The 24,146-nt window shown below is 41.7% G+C and overlaps 1 protein-coding gene across 9 annotated transcripts in view; it reads right to left on the reverse strand.

Moving 5' to 3' along the window:
• The window catches only part of USP47 (ubiquitin specific peptidase 47), a 50,672-nt gene extending 26,765 nt beyond the window's left edge, over positions 1-23,907 (reverse strand). For 3 of the 9 annotated variants that reach the window (XM_062495565.1, XM_062495566.1, XM_062495563.1), the window contains exons 1-8: positions 23,677-23,907; positions 6,336-6,539; positions 5,365-5,481; positions 4,135-4,273; positions 2,615-2,711; positions 1,978-2,123; positions 1,115-1,194; positions 168-317 (exon numbers count right to left, since the gene is read on the reverse strand). In XM_062495565.1, coding sequence (XP_062351549.1) covers positions 168-317; positions 1,115-1,194; positions 1,978-2,123; positions 2,615-2,711; positions 4,135-4,273; positions 5,365-5,481; positions 6,336-6,539; positions 23,677-23,715 — 972 coding nt within the window. In that variant the 5' untranslated portion in view covers positions 23,716-23,907. Of the gene's footprint in view, positions 1-167; positions 318-1,114; positions 1,195-1,977; positions 2,124-2,614; positions 2,712-4,134; positions 4,274-5,364; positions 5,484-6,335; positions 6,540-9,678; positions 9,733-10,992; positions 11,027-22,873; positions 22,903-23,676 lie in introns of those variants that run through there. The other 6 variants (XM_062495567.1, XM_062495564.1, XM_062495571.1 and 3 more) reach the window with 5 other exon arrangements.
• Positions 23,908-24,146: the final 239 nt, after the last annotated feature.

The following is a 24,146-nucleotide window of genomic DNA, read 5'->3' on the forward strand; positions in this document are numbered from 1 at the left end:
CCAAAAGAAAAATCTTCTAGAACTTGCTAGCTGGTTCACTGCACAAAGACGAACACCCCAAGATGGAGTATCTAGGATGATACTTACCAGGGAACCAATCCTACCACTGGGGCATTATGTACTCTATGTGTGTATGGATGCACTATTAGGACCATAATAGTACACACCACGCTAGCAAAGGCCTGGCTGGAGCCATAGGGCCGGATGACCAGAGGGATATCCAGGTACGTGTCGATTCTCCAGCCTTCATAGCCACACTCCAGGCACCTCACATAGTCCTTCAGTTTGCCTTGGTACAGCTGGTTTATGAGATCAGCCTGAAACAAACAGATTCAGCAACGGGGATTTTTTAAAAAAAATCACCAACACCATATTTCTTTAGTTTTACAAAGAAATACTTTTTGTCAATTAAGTCTTAATTGCCTGGCTACACATTTAAAATACCATTCCTAAGCAGACCACCCATCCCAATTTCTTATTTTCCCCTGCCCAAAGCATGTATCAAAGGAGTATCTGAAACCAAGTTACATAAACTGCAGTGTCCTTTAGTCATGCCGTAAGTGACTACAAAAACACCAAACTGAAGTTCTAAAATGAGCCTGACCTCACAGACACTGTTAACAGACTGACCCTGCACTTCTCCTGTGTGATCAGAGACAACTTCCCAGTTACTCCTATTTACCCAAACTGGCCCCCAAGAAGATGGCCACTTATCAGAACATATCCCATGCCATGAATACATTCCAAACTTTCTCCTACAATAAGGGGGAGCTTGAGCTTCAAGAGGCCACAACTATGCCTAATAAATATTGACAGCAAGGAAGTTACTGTGGGAGTTAAACAATCACTTTATGTGCCTCAAATAAAGAATGAGTATCCAGAGTGCAGAATACTCCACTTTTAACTGGGGGAGGAAAACAGACACAGCACACTCTTGGAAGTCATGTATTACAGTAGCTTAACAACTGCATCCAACAAGAAAGCTGGAAACTACCACAGATTTTCAATAAGGTGGTATTTAAAATTCAGTAAATGATTTTTACAATCCTTAGAAAGTCCAAAAAACAGCCATAATACTTACACCACCAAATTAAGACCATTTTTCCAAGCTTACCTGCTCTGTTTGCTTCCATTTCTGCTCCAAAGCATCAAACATGACTCTACAAAGCTCCTGCACATCATGCTGCTGCCATGCTGTTAGAAAGTGAAACTATTATTAGTTAAAGCAGGACATGTTATTAGTCCCAATACTGACTGTAGCCTGAGAATGCTTCCTTAAAAACTACTCATTAGTTTAAGTGTGTACCTTCATTATTCACTACTGGGCCAATGTTCAATTCCACAGGCAGCTGCCTCTCAATGTAGTCAGAAAAATAAGCAGGCAGCTTACTCATAATGTTTTTGCATAAACAAGAACTGTGTACACAAGCAAAACTATGTGAAAAATACCAAACTGCTAACATACACTGGTATAAAACAAACTGCTTCTGATTTCTGTCCTACTTTGTGCTGATTCTCCAAAACCCAACTTCCAACTCCTTATCATAATGTGATAATGGAAAAATCAACAGGTTATGGGGCAAGATTACACCACACAAGTGTAATAAAGACACACACTGCTTGATTTGAAGTAAGACAATAATAAGGGTAATTTTATAAATGTAACATGGGCATTTGACATCTGTGATTCAAAACTGAAGCAAGTTTCCTATAGAAACAATTAACATGTGTAATGACAGTTTAATTACAAAAATTCAACGCTTTTTGCTTTAACAGCCTAAAAGGCACAGATGCCATCTCTTTCCCATCAGACACACCCCACAACATAGTATCCACGTAGGCTATTTTGCTTCCATTGAAAAAGTGGATTCTATTAATGACTCAGAATTATTCTGGTGTTTTCCCCCCAGCCCAGCCCTTTAGCCCCTGCCAGCAGCAGCTGAAGCAAAGCAGAGCAGTTTCACAGCTGCACGTTACCTTCACTGCTGTCCCATCCAAAACTCCTGGTGACATCTGTTGTTTCAATTGCTCTTTTTTTGCTGGTCTGCAGTAAAACAAACAGTCTTTGAAGCTGGTAAGGGATACTCCTCTCAGGATCTTCTTCAGATTCCTCAAATTCCCACCTATTTGCAACACAAGACATTGGACAAATAAAACTGCTTTGCAAACATTACTCAAAAAAGCATTAAATCAACATTTACTACATTTCAGGTCTGCCATGTCACAGGTGAACTGCACCTCTGTTTCTTGGCAGAAGTCAAATGCAGTTGCTTTCTGTTTCTGCAGTAAATGGCAATTACACTCTTCCAATGTATAAACATGAAAACAAATGACAATTCTGAAGCCATTCACTGTACAGACAGGAACTGCACTTAGCATCAAATTTAACCTTGATGTTTTCAAGATTCTTTAAAAAACTTGTCCATGCCACAACCAGTAACTTATATTTTACTGCAAAGCTGAAGCTTTTAAGCAGATACAATTTATAAGTCCATCCAGCTCGACTTCCATTACGATTTCCGGTATCCGAACAAGGACGTTTTGAAATTCAAAAGGGTCTCATACCAATATGAACCAGCACAAATTTAAGAAGTTTTTTATTCCATATACTCACTTATACAATGCATTTCTAAATTCAGGAGTCATGAAAAGTGTTTGCAGAAGGCTGTTCAAGTAGCAAGTCATTGCTTGATTTACCAGCCCCACATAACCTAAAAATATGAGAATAATGAAATGGAAGTAATGCAAAAAGAGTTAAAACACTTGAAAAGAAAACAATTCTGTGATAGTGTTTCAGAACTGCATTCAACTATTGTTATTTACACTATAAATGGAGGGAATATTATAATTTCTGAGAGCAATAAAGAATAACAGTTTATATAACACAAATAATTCTCCTGAATGACATGAAGCTGTTTTTTTTTGATCACGACAAAAAGTAATATTTAATGCTGAATACTATACCAATGGGGATGCAGGTGACTATAAATATTCTTAATAGCAGATTTAAATATTTTACAGAATAAACTAGAATTTTCTAAGAAGCAACTGTATCAGCTTACTTATTGCTTGATGTCTGCTAAAAGTATCCCAATAATAATGTTAATATAATTTGTATCTGCACTGGTTTTATTACTGTTTTCAAATCTGAAATAAAAAAAAAATAAGTCTCAAGTGCCCACACAATACTACTATTCTAAACCCTTCCCCCTTAAATAACTAATTAAAAAAACTAATTGAACTACTAGAACGCTGTCATTTTTACTCACTGAAAATGAAATTATTTAATTATTAAAATCACAGCTTAGATTAATATATTTTCTCCAAAATACGCAATATTAGCAACAACTGATAAGCAAGGAGCATATACTGAAGCGTAGTATAATAAATTAAAAATGCCTATTTATATTCCAAAAATTATTGAAAAAAAATAATCTCAGTACCACACTAGTAATGAAAAGGCAGCTAGTCCACACACAGGCATTTTCTGTGAAGTGACTGAGTCAGAATATTTGTACTTTATTTATTACTCTACACTAGGTAGATCATCTTCTCAGTTATATGAAATAACGAAAAAGGCAGACAAACTTTCTGATTTGTCAAAAAGCCTTCAGCAGGTGAGAAGTGGTGCAAGGCAAGTGCCAGCTCTGTGGCTGCTCAGCACCCTCCTCTGAGCAGTTTCTCTGGCTGTCTCCTCCTGCCCTGCTGAGCAGCCTCCAGCACCCCGGGCACTCCCTTCCCCAGGGAGGCCCTGCTGGCTGGGGCGTGCAGGAGAAGTGCAGCCCCTGGCAGCAATTTCCAGGCCAAGCAGAGATGTGGCAGGAGCCCCCCAGAACAAGGTATCCAGTCCCCCTTCAGCTGGGAGTGAGCACAGCCTGAGCTGGGCACTCTGCTGATCCAACCCTGACAGAGGCTAAGTTACCCTGTCTCAAGTAAGGAAAGGATACAATACAGTTCTTCCATTTCTAAAATAACAGAATATAATAAAAAACATGGGAAAAAATGTAGCAGTCATGTGGCTGTTTTTAAAATAAACTGCCGTTTATTTTTTAAAAAACCCTGAGGTGCTGCTATTTGAAAATGTGCTAAAATAATTACAAACTAGTATTGCCTTGACAAGAGAGAACACAATACCTGTCTCTGATTTGCTCAGGACTGAAGAGTAAGAATAGCTTTGACTGACATAGTCATTGGTACATCCCATGGAGCCTTCTCTGGGAAGAGGGCCTATAAACCTCTCCTGTGCACCGTCCTCTGCTGTACCTGCCTCCTCCTGGAAACACAAACACACCCCCCGTGTGCAGGGTTACACAACAGGCACAGGCTGGACTGAAGTACCTGTGAGATTCATTCTTCTCTCATGGCTAAGAAGCCAATTTTGCTAGGCACATCACACAATTTTTTCAAAATTGCAGATACACAGTGAAACTTTAGTTCTGCCCTCCAAATTCTCAAGCCCTTGACACACTGCAGTTAGGAAAGGTCCTTTAGAACACTGCACAACCAAATACAATATTACTGTTCACACAACAAGCAAGCTGACAGTTTAGCATCTCCTGTGTGTCAAGTTTTCTGCATTGAAAAAGAGAGTAAGATTTTTTTCCAGCCATATAAATTTTACTCCATTACTCTTTCCAGAATTATTCTTAAATTTTGATCTTGAGCACAAGTATTTGCACGTGGGGTTTTTTCTCCCTTTTCAGGTAATTAAACTCCACAACAAAGGCTAAGTAAGCCAGCATTATGCTGATATAAGAGCTAAGTAATAAAACTTAATATATCACTAGGCTATCCAATCCTTGATTTGAATATATTGCAGCTGCGTGTATCGTGTATTTGAGAAACAGAAAATTTCAAACTCTTTGTTATGGCAAACAGTGGCTTCTAGCAACACAGCCAACTCTTCTTTTATATTTCTTTACTTTCCCATAAAGGTAAATATGGAAGCAGTTAACTGCTGTCAATGCAGGGCTGCCATTTCTGAGAGTTCTGCCAGAAAGGCCTAATATTGCTTTCAAACATCCAGAGGAAAGGGACTGGATATATGATTAAATATGTATTCTTAAGACTTATCTCTGAATGTGTTAAAGATTAATTATATAACCTTAGAAAATCCCTTGCAGCAAACATCACATAAATATTTGATGAGCATGAACAGAATGACAGCAAATCATTACAAATGGAATTGGTCCCACTCAGGAGAAATGTGAATACAGATGTAAATATAGTCGGGTTTCCAAAGAAGCTTAGGATGAAATACTCAGCCCAGTTTCATTTCAAGTTCTGATCTTACACAAGCACTACAAAGAACAAACACCTCTCCTCCAACAGTGGCTTATGTAGCTGAGTGAAGATTTTACTCACTTGCATTACGTGAGGCTGCTCACCATCCTTGTCTGTCAAATGCAGAAAGTTCTTCTTCCCTGGCTCAAAACCAGCATCAAGAATGGTTTTGTCACTGTTCTGATCTATTGGAGTCTGCTAAAGAGTAAAAACAACAGAAACAACACTTTCTAGAAACAGATCTATATGCAACTAATAGATTCCATCCAAGTACATTGCTTGATGTGGTTGCTGACACAGTAAGGCCACATAAAAACAAATAATTATCCAGCAAACAAAACACACATCATCAGTACTGAAATAACTTGGGAACAGTTTAAGAAACATTACAGTCTAATGCAGTTATCTTAACAGTTGGTTAATCTACTCAGGAGTCAGACACTGATCTCTAAGTTTGTTGTGAACATCACATCATCCAGTGTCCTCTAGAGCCACCACAGACACCTTGTTTTTTTAAAAGAAAAGAACATTACTTTCAACAGGCATAAACATGACTTGAACTAAACTAACGTCTCCTTCTTAACAAATCTTACAAAGTTTGCTTGGTGCATCTACGGAAATAATATTAACTAAATTCAATGCTGATTTACAATAAAGCATAGGAGTGATGTTAATAATTTTTTGAAATATAATATATTCAAATAGGTCTAAAAAACATCAGGACTCACACAACATACTGCTGCTGAGAAGAAAATGTTTCTCAAACAAGACCACAGGAAACAGACTATTTGTCATGGGTATTATTATTAAAAATACATACTGATAACAAAAACTAACACTGCATCTGAACGATATTAGTTTTTGCTTAATGATTAAACAGATGTATCATTAGAGAACACACTTGGTGACCAAAATTCAGCCAAATCAAGCCAATGGCATCAGCCTGCTGTGGTGCACCCAGCACAGTTACAGGAAATAGGTGAGCCTGCGGGACACAGGAGGAGGATCTCCATGCTGTGAGTGCCTGCTGCGCAGAGAACAGCGCTGCCTACCGTGTCGGTGGCACTGTCCCCGTTGCCCCAGAGCAGCTCAAAGGAGCCGTTCTCGTAGCCCACTTTGGCAGCCACGTCCTCGAAGAGCCGTCGCAGCGGGGTGGAGGCCGGCAGGTTCAGGGTCACGCGCTCGTTCACCGTCTTGGCACTGGTGGTGTCCTGGATTATGCACAGCACCCGGGGCTCCTCAGCAGCACACTCTGCCTGCAAGGACAGACACAGCCATCCAGGAGCACCAGGAGGAACAGCAGGAACGAGTTTCACCGAAAAACCAAAACAAAACCTCACCAAGAGAGTGTAGCACACTTTTAAAACCCAAGGTTCCTAAAACTCGACTTCTTTTTCCAAAGCAAGCAAGGAAAAAAGTTAAAAAAGAGAAAATTAAGAACCTGCCACTTTTGAAAAACCTCTAAAAACAAGCTCCATTTTTATAGAACAAGAAGGAATTTGTACGGGTGTGGGGACAGTGAAAACATTCAGGCTCTGCACAGAATCTCAGCCAGCAAACAGACAGACTGATTCAAAATTGGGAACAGACTTCCAAGTCATCGCTCCCAGCTCATATTTTGCTTTGACACAATCAGAAATCCTGCTGAGGCAGAATATACCTTTTGTGACTTTCAGGAATGCAACCCAGAAAACTTGCAAGCTCCCAAGCAATCTTGGAAGCTGACCACTAAACAAAAAAGTTTTATAATCAAGCCACTAACTCCATTGCCGTCAGAGATGCAGGAGATATTCCACTGCCAGAACCAAGTAAGAAAATTAGCATGGACAAATGGCAACTGGACAAAGTAAAGAGAGTCTAAACAGAAACTTCAGTTATCTGAAATCAGAACAATAATGATCTTGAGTGAAAGTGGCAATGGAATAATGATAAAATTTTCTGGACACAGATAAGTCAAGAAAAATGGCATTTTCCCAACACTAAAAACCCAGGAATTCAAAGATGTAAGCACAATCAATTAATTCTCTTAATTATCCCAAACTGCAGAACAAGAAGGAATAACTGATATTTAAATACACATCTTATAGGAAAAGATCAGGTAAGTAAAAGGAATTAGTCCTTCAGGGACTCAGCCTTTTCAAGCTGTAACACATAGAAGCATTAGTAAAATGCATTGTCAGAGTGCTCAAATCTCAGTTCATGGATAAAAGCCACAGCATTCAAAAAGGCAAAACCCACATGCAGTGCTATGATGACTCTCAGTGGAGAAGAACAACAGATGGCAACAATTATGTTCATGCTCAAACTCTCAGCCACATGACAAGCAGCTTCTAGAGAATACAGAACTACAGAGAAATCTGAACACCTTCAGCAGCCCCTGTATTTCTATACAACCAGCCTCACAGCACAGACGAGCACCAAAGTGCTACAGCCCCTTTTGAGAGCTCTTACATCATCAAACCCTTGGACAAGGAACACAGCATTCCTTCATGCCTTCATTACAGGGGCTTGCTGGCGGTGTTCACACAAGGGTAGAATAAAAAGCTAGTTGACTGCAGCATCTATTCCTATCAGCATCACAAAAAAGTTGTTACAGAAGGGCAAATTAAACCACCCTCAACCCACTCTGTATGGCATTACTTTGCTTTTGACTGGGATTTTTTTTAACACTTCGGAGCCCAATTTCTTTAGGTTTATCAAATGAAATATCCTGTGCGGAAGCCTTCATTGACTGCACGCTCAAAAAGATTCAAAGCACCATTTGCAGCAAATCCCTAACACTTCATACATTTCATCTTTAGGGGAGAATTTTACATTTATGAACTACTTTCCAAGAAGACACGCAGAACTATTCCTGAAACATTAACCACTCATTAAGAAAAAAATACAATTTGGAAGTCAAAGTAATTTTGATGTACTATATGCTCACTTTCATCTACAGCATCCACAGAGACACAAACGGCTGTACCTAAATAGACTAAAATTAAATTTTACCAGTGATTACTTCTCCTTGGCTCTTTCCTTGAAATTTCTCAGCACAGCATCTTTTTTTGTTTTCTTTTTATTTCTTTTTGGGGGTCTTTTGTTTGTGCTATTTTTTGTTTATTTTTTGGGGTTTTTTCCCTTTTTCTGCTGAAAAAGCAAGTTCTCTCTTTCACTGTGTGATTAAGAAAGAGAAGGTAAAGCTTGTTCAGTGGTCATCTTTCACGATTTTCTTTTTTTTTTTTTTTGAGAAGGTGAGCAGCAGCTAAGACCCTTGTAAGATCAAGACACATTTACACTCAGGTCCCTCAGCAGCAGTAAAATGTTGCTCTGGGTGGGAGCCTGCCCTCCTCTACAGAACCCTGCAGGGAGGTTAAGAGACATTTGCTACTGATTCCCAAAGGTTCATCTCGGCAAACACTAGTGAATTTGGATTTAATTATCCCCACAATGGTTTTGTATTGATGTGTAACTTCATGGGCTGCTGTGCATGACCACTCATGAGCAGTGCTCCTCGGACACTCAATTCCTGCTGATGCCTTGACATAACCAACACTGACTCCTCTCCTCCCTGCAGGAGTTCCCTGCAAAGCCAACTCCTCCCACTTCACTTTCCCTGCTACCTGGGAAGGGGAAGCAGCTCTGAGTAGTATTAGAGCTGCTACTGAAAATAATTCGGCACACAGTATCTGAGGGATGGAAATAACACGAAGGGAACAAATTACAGACTGTTACAGAGGATTGATTGCTGGTTGGGTTGCTGGATGCTGCACGTCACACAAATGCTCTCTTCCTTGTTCACAGGTGTAATTCTGACAGACTGAACTGGTTTAACTCAGGGCCAGTATAGCAAAGGGCATTAAGCTGTCATTCATTCACACTGCCACCACTTCAAGTTGTGAGCAGTAAATAGATAAAGCAAAAATAACCTCAGCCCAACTCTACTCATGGAGAGCATTCACACACGCCAGTTAACTAGGACACAACAATCCAACACCTTGTCTGGGGCTACTTTACTGCACAAATAGTGTGAAAAACAAGACAGGTCAGTGAGAGATCCCTCAGCTACTCTGACAGGCTGCTACCAAACCCAGTCCACCACAGAAACACAGAAATTAATTTTAATCATTACATAATCTGCTACATCATGAGAGCAGAACAATTCCTTTTTTTAATGCAGAGGTAGAGAGCCAAAGCCTCACAAACCAGTGTAAAAGCATAAAAACACACACTCAATCTGAAGCTACCATTAAGACTGAATTTAATATGTACATCATCTTTGTATTCAAGAACATGCACAGAGAGTTCAATGCCAATAGGTCATGCTCATGTTAAAATAAACACAAGCTACAACATCATGCTCTTATTATGTTTCTTGGTTATCGTTTCATAAAGTTGATTTCATCTGTCTACCTGTGAAAATTTCTTCTTCATTTCAGCAAAGATACTCTGTCTGCAACTCCAAAACATATCCTACAGTATATGAAAACAAAATTAACAAGTCATAATAATTGGAAGTTGTGATTGTCTTTTATTTTATATAAAGTCAGTTTTATAGTATAAAAAATATTATTACCGAGTTTGGAAACACCATTCACAGAATAACCCGAGAAGGAATAGCCTGTTTTAATATTTAAATTATCATAGGAGCACTGTTACAGACAATGTCAGTTAAGCTGTAATACACAGAGCTACATTTCACAGAGTAAGAAGGGAATGGATAAGAAAATGTAAATAACAATTCAAGATATAAATTCATACTAACAGTTTCCTTGATTATCTTTAAAACCTGCCACAGACATACGTAAATATTTTACCTCACATGGTTCAATGGTAGGATTAGCATATAATCCTGTAATTCAATTTATTATTATATTTATAAATTATGAAGCTGTCCAGCTTCATGTGAAACTATTCCTTCATGCCTGAATTATTTCCTGTAGGGAAGTTATATTAACATGAGCCCATTTTGAAGAATGCAGCTGAAGGCAGTAAAGAGATGAAGTTACTGACTTTATTTCTACCACTCTTAAAAGAAAGCTTGCCTGATGTATCATTAAAAACTCAACAACAAACATTAAGCGCACAAAATTGTTTTCTGACTAAACATCAAATTAACCAGTTTCTGAACCTCAAGTGTTGCACTTTGTAGTCTTCCAGAAAGGAAAAACAAAAAAGAAAAAAGGAAGTGACAATGAAGATGCTCATAGCATCGCTGCTCTTCTCCAAATTCCTTCAACTGTGCTCTCAGTACAGATTATCAAAACAAAAACCACTGACACGATCTCTACTGACGTGCCTTATTTGCCCCACCAAATGACCTACAAAAATAGCCCAAATTAGACTACTGCATTTAATTTCCCAGCAGAACGACATGTAAGGCAAAATTTTTTTTCTTTGTGTACTGAGAAATGAAGATCCAGTTTGGAAGTTTTAATATGACAAGACTGTGTCTAGAAGTTTCCTTTATACACCAGTCTGTAATTTCAGATTTGAGAGATTTCAGATTTAAATCACACAATTTAAATGCTTGCTGCTTACTGGTTTTACCTGCTCTTAATTGAAAGTCATGTACATTTTGTTAAAATGACCCAAAGGTTAATGTAGCCCCACAACCACAAATCTGAAACTGCTGATTTGTAATATTATCGTTATCAAATACACTGCTCTGTGCAATGCAAGATGTAACCAGAGGTATGTATCCTATCACCAGCTGTTACATCCAGGTGGGGCAGAGTTCTTGATCTCTCCCCGGACCCATCCTTCCTCCAGGAGAGATCATGTTCATAGGCCACTGAGTCTCACTACGTAATTGATAAAATTGCTCCCAGGGGGAGGAGCCAAGCATTTCTACCTGGATATAATCTGAGATTTGGAACACCACAGGTGGCCTTTTTCCACTGGATTCCCAGAGGAAGATCAGACCCTTCCACACCACCACTGGAGCTTCAGAGGAAAATTGCACCCTTCTCCAGGAGCACTGCTCCAACAGAACCACATCAGTCACTGCAGGAGGATGCAGCCACCATTTATTGGGACTGCTCCAACACCCTGACTTGACTGATGGGGTGACAGCTTGGATTCTGACTCTGCCAGTGTTTTGGGTTTTGTTTATTTTTTTGTACTACTGGATTTTATTTGAAGTTTCCTATTAAGTTGTAGGGGGTTTTTATTATTATCTGTACATACTACTAAAGAATTGTTATTCCTATCCTCATATCTTTGCCTGAGAGCCCTTAATTTCAAAATCATAGTAATTCAGAAGGAAAGGGTTTACATTTTCCATTCCAAGAGAGGCCCCTGCCTTCCTTAGCAGACACCTGTATTTTCAAACCAAAACACTGTGTCAAAGACTTATTTAGTACTTCCAATTTTCCTCCTAATCAGGGACCCTAACTTTAGCCTGAATGCCTTCTCTTCAGAGACAGGCAAGCCAAGTCTGGTACACGCAGGGGCACGTGTAATTTTGTAGTGTGCTATTCCACTTGGTGCACACAGTGCAGGGTGGAAGGGGAGGACAGGCTCCAGATATCACCTGCACAGAACTATCTACAGGTTGCTTCTTTTATAAAAATATTTCTGCACTGGCTTCTCAGCTCTTATTTTTTTTTTTCAGTTAAGGTCTGTTCGAAGCTTTTCAAGAGCTACTTCACTAAACAAATTCCATGTAATAGATCAAACAAATCAGATTTACAAATGATACTGTTTATACGATGTTCAGAAATTTCAGAAATAACTGAGAGCTTCTCTGACAAGAAAAATCACAAGTCACAGAATCACAAAACCACTTAAGTTGGAAAAGACATCCAAGGTCATTAAGTCCAACCTTTACCTGACCATTACCATGTCAACTAGGCCATGGCACTACATCTACTTGTTTCATGAACACCTGCAGGGATGGGGACTGCAGCACCTCCGCTTAACAATCCTTTCTGTGAGGAAATTCCTCCTGATGTCCAGCCTGACCCTCCCCTGGCACGGCTTGAGGCCGTGTCCTCTCATCCTGTGGCTGCTTCCTGGGAGAAGAGGCCGATTCCCCCCCAGCTGCCCCCTCCTGCCAGGCAGTTCCAGAGGGATGAGCTCTCTCTGCCCTGAGCCTGCTCTAGTCCAGGCTGAACGCCCCCAGCTCCCTCAGATGCTCCTCACAGGGCTTTGACCTCCAGCCCCTCCCAGCTCTGTTCCCTCCTCTGGGCTCGCTCCAGCCCCTCCATGTCCTTCCTGAGCTGAGGGGCCCAGAGCTGGACACAGCACTGGAGACGTGACCCCAGCAGTGCCCAGCACAGGGGACAGGCACTGTCCTGCTCCTGCTGGCCACACCATGGCTGATACAGGCCAGGGGGTCATGGGCCTCCTTGGCCACTTTCAGCTGCTGCCAATCAGCACCCCCAGGTCCTTTTCCACTGGGCCCCATTCCAGCCACTCTTCCCCAGACTTTAGCAAAGCACAGGGCTGTTGTGGCCCAAGTGCAGGACGCACCACCTGGCTTTGTTGAAATCACAAGGATGTGTCCATCTCTCAAATGCAGCCTTCTCTACTTCTCAATTACACTGTTCACACTAATGCTCCAAATAAACTGTATAACAAACACTAGTGCAATGCTACATTTTACAAAAAGCTCCTCACATCATGGAAACGTACTTAAGGTACAATTAAGAGACCAAAGGTCTTTTACAAGGTTCCTTAATATTACCCTGATAAAATTTACTCTGGAGTGCACCAAGCCAAATATTTATTACACCTCACAAAATCAACAGGCACAAGAACTACAATGTTCAAGTCTTTCAAATTAACATACACTATTCACATGCAAACGCAGAAATATCTTACTGCCTTTTCCTCGGAAGAAATAAGAGCAACTACTCAGGTAGCAAGGACATCTATCCAGTACTTGGGAGAAGTCCTCAAAGCTCCATGCTGCTACTTTGTCAAAGTGTGACATAGTACACCAGTACTTCCAGGCTTAGGAAAACAAGCTGCAGACCCTCAACTGCATAAGCACCTAAAAGGCAAATGCAGACAGCTAATTAAGGCTACAGTTCACAAAAATCATCCTACAATTATTTTAGCACGGAAGCCCTCTCAGGCTAGTATTTTCGTCAACAGATATTTGAAATTGTAATTTCAGCTGCCAGCTGTAACTTAAAAAAAATATTGAAACACTGACCCTTTCATCCCAAGTCACTCCATCTTGCTGAAGGTGGGAATCCCATGGGATGAAGAGCACCCTCAGCAAGCCTGCTGATGACAATAAGGTGTGTGCTCCTGTCAACATGTTGGATGGCAGAGATGCCATCCTGAGGGACTCTGACAGCTTGAGAGGTGGGGCTGTGTGACCCCGGTGAAGTCCAACAAAGCAAAGTGCAAGGTCCTGCACCTGGGCTGGGACAATGCCAAACACACCTACAGGCTGTGCAGAGCAGTGACTGAGAGCAGGCCTCAGGAGAAGCACCCGGGGGTGATGGCTGATGAAAATCTCACCAAGAGCCAGCAGTGTGAGCCACCAGCCCAGAAAGCCAAGTATGTCCTGGGCTGCATCAAATGGAGTATGACCAACAGATCAGGGGATCGGATTCTGCTCCTCCACTCTGCTCTCATGAGCCCCCACCCCAAGTGCTGGGGACATTCCCCGTGCCCACAGCATAAGGAGGACGTGGAACTGTTGGGGCAAGTGCAGAGCAGGGACGTGAAGTTGATCAGGGGACTGGAGTATCTCTCCTGCAGAGACAGCCTGGCAGATCTGGGGCTGTTCAGCCTGCAGAAGAAAAAGCTGCACGGACACCTCACAGCAGCAGTATCTGAAGGGCCTACAAGGAAGCCAGAGAGCAACTGTTCATCAGGAACTGCAGTGGCCAGACAAGGAGTAATGAGTTCACACTGAAAGGGGACATTTAGACTAGACATATGGAAGAAGTTCTTTACTTGGGGTGGTGAGGCACTGGCACAGCTTGGCCAGGGAAGTTGTGGAATGCCCCATCCCTGGAAGTGTTCACAGCCAGGCTGGATGGGGCTCTGAGAGACCAGCTCTAGTGGAGGGGGTGGAACTGGATGGTCCTAAAGGTCCCTCCCAACCCAAACCATTCTGTGGCCCTTTACATTGTTCCATTTCTACAAAGGTGATGATATAAACCTGCATGTAGAAGATTTTCAACTGTTAGAGCAGACTTAGAAAAGACTCTTTACAATACAAACATGCAGTCACACAGGGTCGACATGGCTAGGGTCCATGGTAGGATCATGCAACACAAGAATTTACACCCCGTGTACCTTTCTAAAAAATATTTAATCTTGCTTCCTTGGAAGATCTGCACCTGCAAGTTGCAGAGCATAAAGCATGCTGTTGCACTGAAGCAATTCAAGCTGTGTTTCTGTATATACAAAGGCACCATTGTTATTAGTGCCATCTGCAAGACAGACATTTGCTTTGACCATACAGGTTCTGTATTTGTTGAAAATAAAGGAACAATAAAAATACAGTGCCACTAGATCTGTCACAATAAATGTAGAACTGCAGTGGTTTTAACATTGCATTTAGACGAGGCTTGGTATTTTTCAGCCTTGAATCGCTGAGTTAATTAAAATTCTATAGCAGCATTTCACTATTTTAACTCCTGCTTCATTTTTATAAAATTATTTTCAGAGATTGAAAGCAAAACCTAAAGCTAAGGTCAAACGTCATACAGATTCTCCCAATATTTCCAAATTCCAGGCCAAGAGTTCAACCAACAGATATGTGAAGTCTTTCTGCCAAGTAAGGCTGATGGTCTGTTGAGACTTAAAAGGTTCACCACTAGAAAAGATTCTGCATGTCCACACCCTGTAAATAATTCTCACAAATCACTGCAGTACAGAAGAAAGACAGAGATCAGCAGCAACCAGCAGACCTCAGGCTCACATCCACAGAGCTCTTGGATGAATAAGCCTAAGATAGCAGTTCTCAAACCTAATGCAGCTTCAGCAACTTCAGACTCCCATAGGAAGTGCACTCAAGTGACTACTGCCTGTCACTCACCGCTGGCCAAACTCCGGGGTGCACATTCCAGCTCTGTGGAAGTGACTGCATGCACATTTCCAGCAATTACAAGGATAAGTGAAATCTGGGGCTCCTACGACATCCAAGTAGTCTGCATCTGTACCCTGTACTCCTGAAATATCATCACATAGCTGAAAGAAGCTTCTGTCCAGTTGAACCATTGCCAGTGTCTGACTGTTTCTTTCTCTCTCAGCAATAACAAACCACTGTCAAACCAGCTCCTTGACAATCTATATTACAGGAATTCTTTCACCTATTTCAAGAGGCCAAATCCATTAAATGCCACACTGGATACATGTTGACAGCACTGCTTTTTGCAGAAAATGCAAAGATCAAAGCTCTTTCCAAAAGACACTGAATAAGGGGAGAACAGTCAGTGAACACTGGGGTACCATTTCTACCCCTTCCACCCTGTGCCTTTGAACCATGGACTCCAGAGAGTCCTTACAACTCACGACCCCCTTTTAAGGGGATGTCCATAAGGACACCCATGCCAAGTGAACCCTACAAATGTTCTCCTATGGGGAATGATGCCCTGATTCAGGGACGAGGCACAAAATCAGCTCTGTAGCAGAGCCTCTGTGATCTTGTTCCCTTTAGAAAATGGGGTGTATATTTTATTCTCTGCCTTGTGCAGATTATCATTGTTTTCAAAGGTACCTTCTCAGAAATGCTTCCTTAGTAACAAAATTTTAGTTAAAATAGTTGGAAGTGTCACCTGACTGAACCAGCTGCATGCCAGCTGTCATCTGTCACTCCTGGAAAATGCACAGGGACAAATTATTTTTATAATACATATGCACTTCAAAGTCTACTATTTTCAACTTTCCAAACACATCCAAAAATAACCCTATGCCTCAGAAATAAAGAGTGTGTTATGAGGCTAGTGTTTCCCTTCAAGAGTTTGTTCCTACTGCTGTGTATTACCAGAACATTAGTGAAAAATACTAACAAAAGAATAGGAATGACAAAGAAAAGTTGGGATGGGGCCAGAAATAAGTACAAGCCTGGAGGCTGCTCCAAAGTCTATAGAAAAAGATATAGTGTGAGAGGACACACGTCTGGGGAAAACTCAACTAGAGACCAAAATATCCACTTTCCAGTTTTACAGAAGGTACTTTACATATTTTAGAGGATTTTAAATATGTCTAACTAAGAACATCCTGAAGAACCAGTCTTCTCACACTTCTCTCCTTACGGCCTTTCAAATACAGTAAGTTAAGGTGATTCAAGATTAATTACTTCCCTTTAAAAAAGTCAAACAAAGCAGCTGTCAATAACAAAAGAGTGCAAATATTTCCTGGTCATGCCTGCAGATCACACAAGAACTAACAAAGTTTCCTTCACGGGTAACAAAGAATAGTTTCAATATCTCTAGTTACCACTTAACCACTGGACATTGTATTTCACTGTCTTAAAAGTTTTAATTTCAGATGATCCTAATTTCTTCCCTCCTCTGACCCAATGCTGTTGAACTTGAAAAGGGATTTGTAACCACACTAAAATAATTGTGAGAATTAAGTGTCAGTGAAGTTCTGTACATTCACAAACTATCTGCCCAGACTCTGCATTCATTACAGTAAAACCTTTACATTCTGATCTGAAATGGCCTCATCTTCACACAGTTTCCTTTGCTTGTAACTTCTCTCCACACTCCTAATCAGCATGCCCTTAGGCTCTTCTTAAAAAAAAAAAAAAAAAAAAAAAAACAAAAAAAAACACTCCATAAAAACTACAAAAGGGTATATGAGAACACCACAAGACACTTACTACAATTTTATATATTACTCAACACTTGCAACACTTGTCTCCTACGGAGAGTCACAGAAGTAGTGGATAGACTTGCCCTCCTTTTCTTCAAGTATGAATTTTATGGAAACATTTTCCTTTGCTGCTCCTGTTCTGAAGAACTTTCGGCTGGACTGAATTACAAATGCAACATTAACATAAAAAGAAATTAAGAGTCTGAGCAAAACCAGCACTCAGAAGAGTTTTCTCTTCATGGACAATTTTGAAATGAAGGTTTACTTTCCTACAAAATCACCAACAGACATGTATGCTAAAAAATTAAAATCCTGTACAGTTCAGACATTAAAACATGACCACAGGCATAGTTTTTAATTCTTTAACAACTCTCTAATTTTAAAGCATCCAGCTGCTGCTGGGGAAGGAAAAAGAGAAGCTGCACAGTGAGGTGCACTAGCAGAGATTCCTTGTGCAGCAGTCTGGGAATTCTGCACATCAGGAAGGGTCCAGTTCAGAGTGGAAGCACCTGGGCATAAGCTCTGCCTGCTGCCACTGCCACGAAGGGCTCCAGGGAGAACACAGAACTCTGGAGCCATGTCCCCACAGAAGGAACAGGGAGGACAATGCCTGTGAAAGAAAGGACCTAGACAATTTTTCCACACATAAACTGATGGAAGCATTTTATTTACAAAGACCAGGTACTATGTAGGAGTTTCTGTATGTGCTATTCTTTTCCTTCACTGTCACTAATCTCAAGCCAATACCTACACAAATCAGTGAGCATGACTGCCACCATTCCTTTAGCTCCTGTAGTACGCTGACAAACTTCTTCAGAAAATGCTATTTACATGTTCAGACACTATTTACTGGGAAACTTCCACACTACATCAAATCTATTTCTCACGAAGCTCTGAAAGCAGATCATTCACCAATCCTCAGGAATTCAGGCACACTGGCTCATGTTACTGAGGCAGCTTTCCTCACATGTGCTTATGGAGAAGCTACACCTGAACTGCAGCATGATAACCAGCTTTAAGCTATTCAAAGAAATGCCAATCTAAAAATAATCTGTTGCCATTTTTTCAGAAGCACCTAAGGCATCCTTGTGATCACAATCTCAACAATTATATTCAATCGAGTGATCTGTACCACTTTCACCCCCTAGTATTTTTAGAACATGCAAAACATCCTTTTTAGAAATCATTTCATCTTCCAATGCTGTGCAAGAGCATTTGCTCAGTGCAAGCTGGCTACATGCCAAGCATTGCAAAAACCAAAGAAAACAGAAATCCTGGCATTTCACAGTGCCTGAAACTGTGGTCAAGTTCACTGTTATTTTATCAGAATTCCACAAAAAAAATTATATGACTTACTAGTAGTCACAATTATCAATTCTTTAGTAACTAGTGGCATTGTTTTGAGAATACTTCATACAAGACAAGAAAAATAACAAAATGCTAAATGGCAGCTCACCCAAAGGTACACCATATTAAATCTTGAAGGGCAAAGTGTAAAACAGCAGTTTTAAATGTTCACAAAGGAATTAAAAACTTTTTTTCAAACTGAATAAAAAGGCTGAATACGTACGTTGAACTCAATCACTCCATTTTCTACAGACATAACTTTCGCCTTTATTTTCTTAGATAAAACCCAATATATTTTCAAACATAGCAAAAAGAGTGAAGCTGTGACTGGGTATATGAACATTTGTGCATAATACAGTGCAGTGCAGTACCAGTAGTAATGTACTGGGGGGAAAAACTTAGAATAAAACTCCGCCCCACTCCCATTTAATTCTGACAAGATTAAAACATGCAATTTAAAGGTAGCACGAATTCAAGGCACTGGTTTATTTCAGTAAATCTCCACAAGTTTTCATGTTATATTGATATCAATACACTCTATCAAAAAGAGGCAGCAGAGTAATAATTTTCATCAGTATATGTGTGTTTGTACAACTAACATTTTAAAACTGGGATGCAAAGCTGCACTGATTATATCCACAGGTTTTAAAACTAACAGAAAATGGCATTTGGGTACTTTATTTCATAATGCAAACAAACAAAACACTGGAAACTTTTTTGTTGCATAGCAATACTCTGAGCTCAAAAGAGTGCAGAATGTAACACTAACAAATCTCTGAAGTACTCTCTGTTCAGGAAAACGTTCACTACTGCGCTGAGAAAGAGAGTATACCTACACCAAAAAAAAAAAAAATTAGGGATTATACTTTACTACTGATGTTTTTGATTCCAAAATTGTAATCACCAGCGACACACAAAACAGTAGAGAAAATGACACTTATTGTTTGTGCTGATGTTCAAAAGGTATCACTGCAGGCAAAGAAAGGTGTTTAGTTATTATTTGTCAGATTCTTCTCCTGAGTAGTAACTCTTCCAACAGCATTTACAGTCTGAGGCTCCAGCACCAAGCACTGCCCATCAGGCAGCTGGTACTTCCTAGGTAAAAACATTTCATCATGATCTGAAGGTGCTGATACTTCATTAGTGTGATCACCTTTACATGCTGCAGACTAAATACCCAGATGATAGCAAGGGAAAGTAAATGGGAACGGGGAAGCCCAATGGCTGGAAAAAAGCAGGGGAAGCTCTTGAATTCTACTCCTAAGCTTTACTCACCAAACTCAATAACTACATAAACATCCTTCAGAAAATGTCTGCTCACAATGAACAAATTATTTGGTGGAATTCCATGAGGATTTTCTATTTGTTTCCTAAATTTGATTTCCAAAATACCTTCTCAGTCAATGAATTAGTCAGTTTCTCTAGCTGTCACAATCATACCTTTACATTTTCTAATGGAGCACACCAGAAGAAAAGCAGGAAAAACTGATAAATTTTGCAAGCTGTAACCACCTGTAGAATCTTTTAATACACGGGAATAAGAAAACAAGGATGTCATTAACATTGAAGAGAACAGCATCCCTTTACTTAAGAGAATTGCAAAATATGATAATCAGATTCCTCTCTCCTAATGAGGAAGTCAGAATGCTGTCCATCAAGAAACACATTTGATTTGTTCAGTGCAGAAGATGAAAATGGATTCATGAGTGTAGGGGTGAAAAGACTCATATGAGCTGAGAGAGAACTCACACCACCCTGCTTGATTTAATGGCAGCAAGAATATATTTCTATACATGTTTATTCTGACAGGTATACTTTGGATGGCTCATGCCAGAACATGTTGAAAAAGCATCTGCACAGCATTTTTTTAATCAGTAGCACAAACACTTCAGAAACCTCATACCAGAACATATTTCTCATATTCTGACCCATACTCAGTTCTCAAACATCTTGATTTTCAAGATAAGTCTTTGCAAAGTTCATTTATATTACCATTAAGCACACACAGTCATCTTTCTCACCATGTTGATAAGAATATTTTATTATTTTCTATTTGAGGCAGATTTTCCCAAAATAAGTTTCAAGTCAACTTTTCCTGTTAGAAACACTGAAAGCTATATAAATGTTTTCCCTTCTGATAGCATAATTTTCTTCTTATTTCCATAATTATCTTACTCATACTATTCACCCTCCCTTCCCAGCGTTACTGGGTAAAAATCCACACTCATTAATATAGCAATTTTTAAAGAATATGCTCAAATTTTGCTACCAGGGTGCAGCAATGAACTGTTTTACTCAGTGCCTTCTGTTTATTGGATATAAAAGAAAACTGAACTGAATCTTTTCATCTTTTAGACAAAGAAAGCGAAGTAATTGAGGATTGGAAGGAAAAGGAACAGGGACTAGTTTACACTGAACCCCAGCTCCAGTGAACAGGGACTCTCACAGCCCCCACCAGAAGGAATTACTGGTCACACTCCTAACAGGAACAGCTGAGAAAGCATCAGACAGTAAGGATGAAAGAACGAACCTACTAAGTGCCTGCATAGCCCAGGCAAAAACCTTCATGCAAAAAGAAATCCCAACATTGGTTTATTAGAAACTGCTTTAATATATACTTCCAAAGGAAAAATAACTTTGTCCCCAAGTTACAAGCAAGAAAAAAATAACAAGGCCTTGATTACCTGGACTTCAGAGATGCAGCTGAAGCTATGCAATGTCCAAAAGAAAAGTTTTCATAAGAGACTAATAAAAGAGATTTGAAGTGCAGCGGTGAAACTTTGTATCCACTTTGTAGCCATGAAAACATGGTATTACTCCTTACAAAAGCTAATGAAAAAATCCAAGCAATTCTACTTTGCAAACAGCAATCTGAGCTCCTGTTAACATATACAAAAACAAACACAGACTGAAGACATCATGAACTTAATACCCATCCTGCCACTCCACCACACACAGGCTGGTAGTGTTAGAGACACTTCCTACCACTTATCTACCAAGGCATCACGGACTTGTAGACAAGAACCAAAACCCTTTGCCCATCCACTCTTTCAGATGATTAGTCATGCCCTAAAGCAGCCTAAAGCAAACACCATTCCATTTCCTCTTGTTCTTTCTCACTGGAATGCCAAGGAAGACCTGACTGTGTGCTCATCTTCAGCAGGCTGGTTCAGAGCCCAGCTGAAATCCCTGAAGTGATACCTCCCAGCCCACCGGGAGGGACAAAACCCTGAGCTGTGCTCCTTTATCCATCCCCAGAGGCCACAGGTGAAACTCCAAAAGACCTGCTTTGCCTCCAGCTGCTCTTAGGGGCATAAGAGGAATATCTAGGAGCAGGCTGTTGAGAACTCAGAGACCTGGAGAATTCTGTTTACCCACAACTCCGTGTTTTCTGCAATGGGACTATTAATGAATCTCAGAAGGACTTAAATGGGAATGCTGCAGTGTAACAGCCATTAAAACTCCCTACCACTTAAAAAAAAAAAAAAAGAGAGAATATACTGAAAAATATTGGAAAAGACAAACTTCTGTTACAACATATATATAGATATAACCAGATGGGCTTAAGAGAAATAGTTCATCTGTTTTCCTTCTCAATTTGATTTCATTAATATCCTGTTCAGTTTCACTCACTTTGCATAGAGACACAATAAAGAACTTGAAAAAACAACTCCCGCCAGCATTATCAATGTACAAAGTTTCTAGATTTCATGCTGGTTGTTTAAGATAACCATATCTCTAATCATATATTCATCTTCCTTTCCCCATACTTCCCTCCTACAGATAAAAGTGCATTCAAAAGCCTCGTCCAACGAGTCAGTTAAAAATACACATCTGAATCATAAGTATATTCTGAATACAACTCTAAAGCCAAGGGGGATACTATTAATACATATAACTAAAGACACAGCCTTGGCTAGCTACTTTTATTAATACCTTGTCTAACCCTATGTAACTACAGCTACTGCCACAATCCCTTATCAGTATGTTTCTTTGGTTTTAAAAGAAAAATCTTTATCAGCTATTCCATCTTCTGTCCCTGGTTTTATATTTTTGAAGATTTTTGTTAAGAACTAATATTTAATCATGTTAGCTACTACACTCCATCTCTTCTTCAAAGTTTCTGGAGATTTCACTTTCCTGTAAAAATGAAAAAAGGTAGTCCTTCAAACCTTACTATCTTAAGAAAGGAAATGAGGTAAAGTTCTCCTTTTCCTACATATATCCTGTGTTTACATGCACAAAAAATTGTTTCTAATATTCAGTGCTGTTATTTGCTTCCCAGATCTACTCAAGAACACCATTTATGGATCAGCACCTCATTTTGCTAAACTTCACAAAAACGAAGCCCTTGCCTGACACACAAGAGGTAAAATGTAACACTGACGTCTGACGAAAAACAACTGAAGGGGGTAATTTATCAGAACTGCAAAACCGTCAGAAAAGTTGGCAAAATAGGTAAGTGTACCTGCTCAGGAAACAAAGTTTCTGCTGACACTACTCTACCGGTAGCTGTTTCCAAGCATTCCATGCCATCACTCGAACTCCTTCCCCTGCACAGTACCGCTCCGACTTGACACGTGTCATTCGCCTATCGCTGCAGGACAGAGGCTTCGCCTTCCTCTTTCACCCGGGCTCTTATCTCTAGCCTATGGCCAAAAACAAGCCTTTCCCCTTCTCCCTACAACAGGGGAGAGATGAGGGGCCTAGAATAAAGGACACAAGCCGCTGCTCAACCCATTCCGTCCGGCACACACCGCGGGTACTGCCGCCCGTTCTACGGCGCTCCCGGAGCCGGCCCGCACCCGGCTCCGGCCTCTACCCCCGGGCCGAGACCCGCCTGGCGGCCGGGGCTGGGGCCGCCTTCCTGCTGTGTCCCTCGGCGCGGGGCCTCGGCCGCAGCCCCGCGGGCCGGCAGGAGCGGCCGCGCTGCCTCCAGCCCCGTGACACCAGAGCGGCCCGGCCCGGCCCCGTCGCGCAGGCCGGGCTGCCCGCATACCAGGGCACGGACAGGTGCGGCCTTCGGGCCGCCCGGGCTCGGGCTCAGCCCCGGCCGGCCCCGTCACCCGCGCACCACCATCACACCCCCGGGCCCCGCACAAAGACGGGCCCGGCCCGCCGGGCCGCGCAGGGAGCGAGCGGAGCCAAGCCAGGCCACGGCAGACCAGGCCGGGCCGGGCCGGGCCGGGCCAGGCCAGGCCAGGCCTCCTCCACTCCCTCCTCGGCCGGCGTCCCGGGCCTGCCACCCGCCGCCTCCGCCTCCCGCCTCACCTCTTTAGGGACGAGCTGGTTCTCCTCGCTGGGCACCATGGCCGGTGGCGCGGCGCGGAGCCCGCAGCAGGCTGAACCGAGCGCCGTCGTCAGCAGCAGCGGGAGGCGGGGGGACGCCCGCGGCTCATCCTCCCCCTTCTCCACCTCCTTTTCCTCCTCTTCCTCTTCTTCTTCTTCCTCTTCCACCTCCTCGTCCTCTTCCACCTCCTCCGCTCCCGCGGGCAGTGCCGCGGCTCCGCCCCGCCGCCAATCCATAGCAAAATGGCCGCCGGCGCGGTTCTCGCGAGAGCCGCCCCACCCCGGGCTCGCTGCGTGCGGCTGTGCTCATCACCTTGGGCCCGGCCGTGGGCCGGGCTGGGCCGAACCGCACCGAACCGAACGTCACCGAACCGAACCGCGCGGTGCTCACCGAGCACTGAGGGGCGGTGTCGGAGCCGCAGCGCGGAACCTGGGCGGGCGGCCGGGCGGGC

The sequence above is a fragment of the Cinclus cinclus genome, chromosome 6 (assembly GCF_963662255.1).
Source record: "Cinclus cinclus chromosome 6, bCinCin1.1, whole genome shotgun sequence".
NCBI classification, from domain to species: Eukaryota; Metazoa; Chordata; class Aves; order Passeriformes; family Cinclidae; genus Cinclus; species Cinclus cinclus.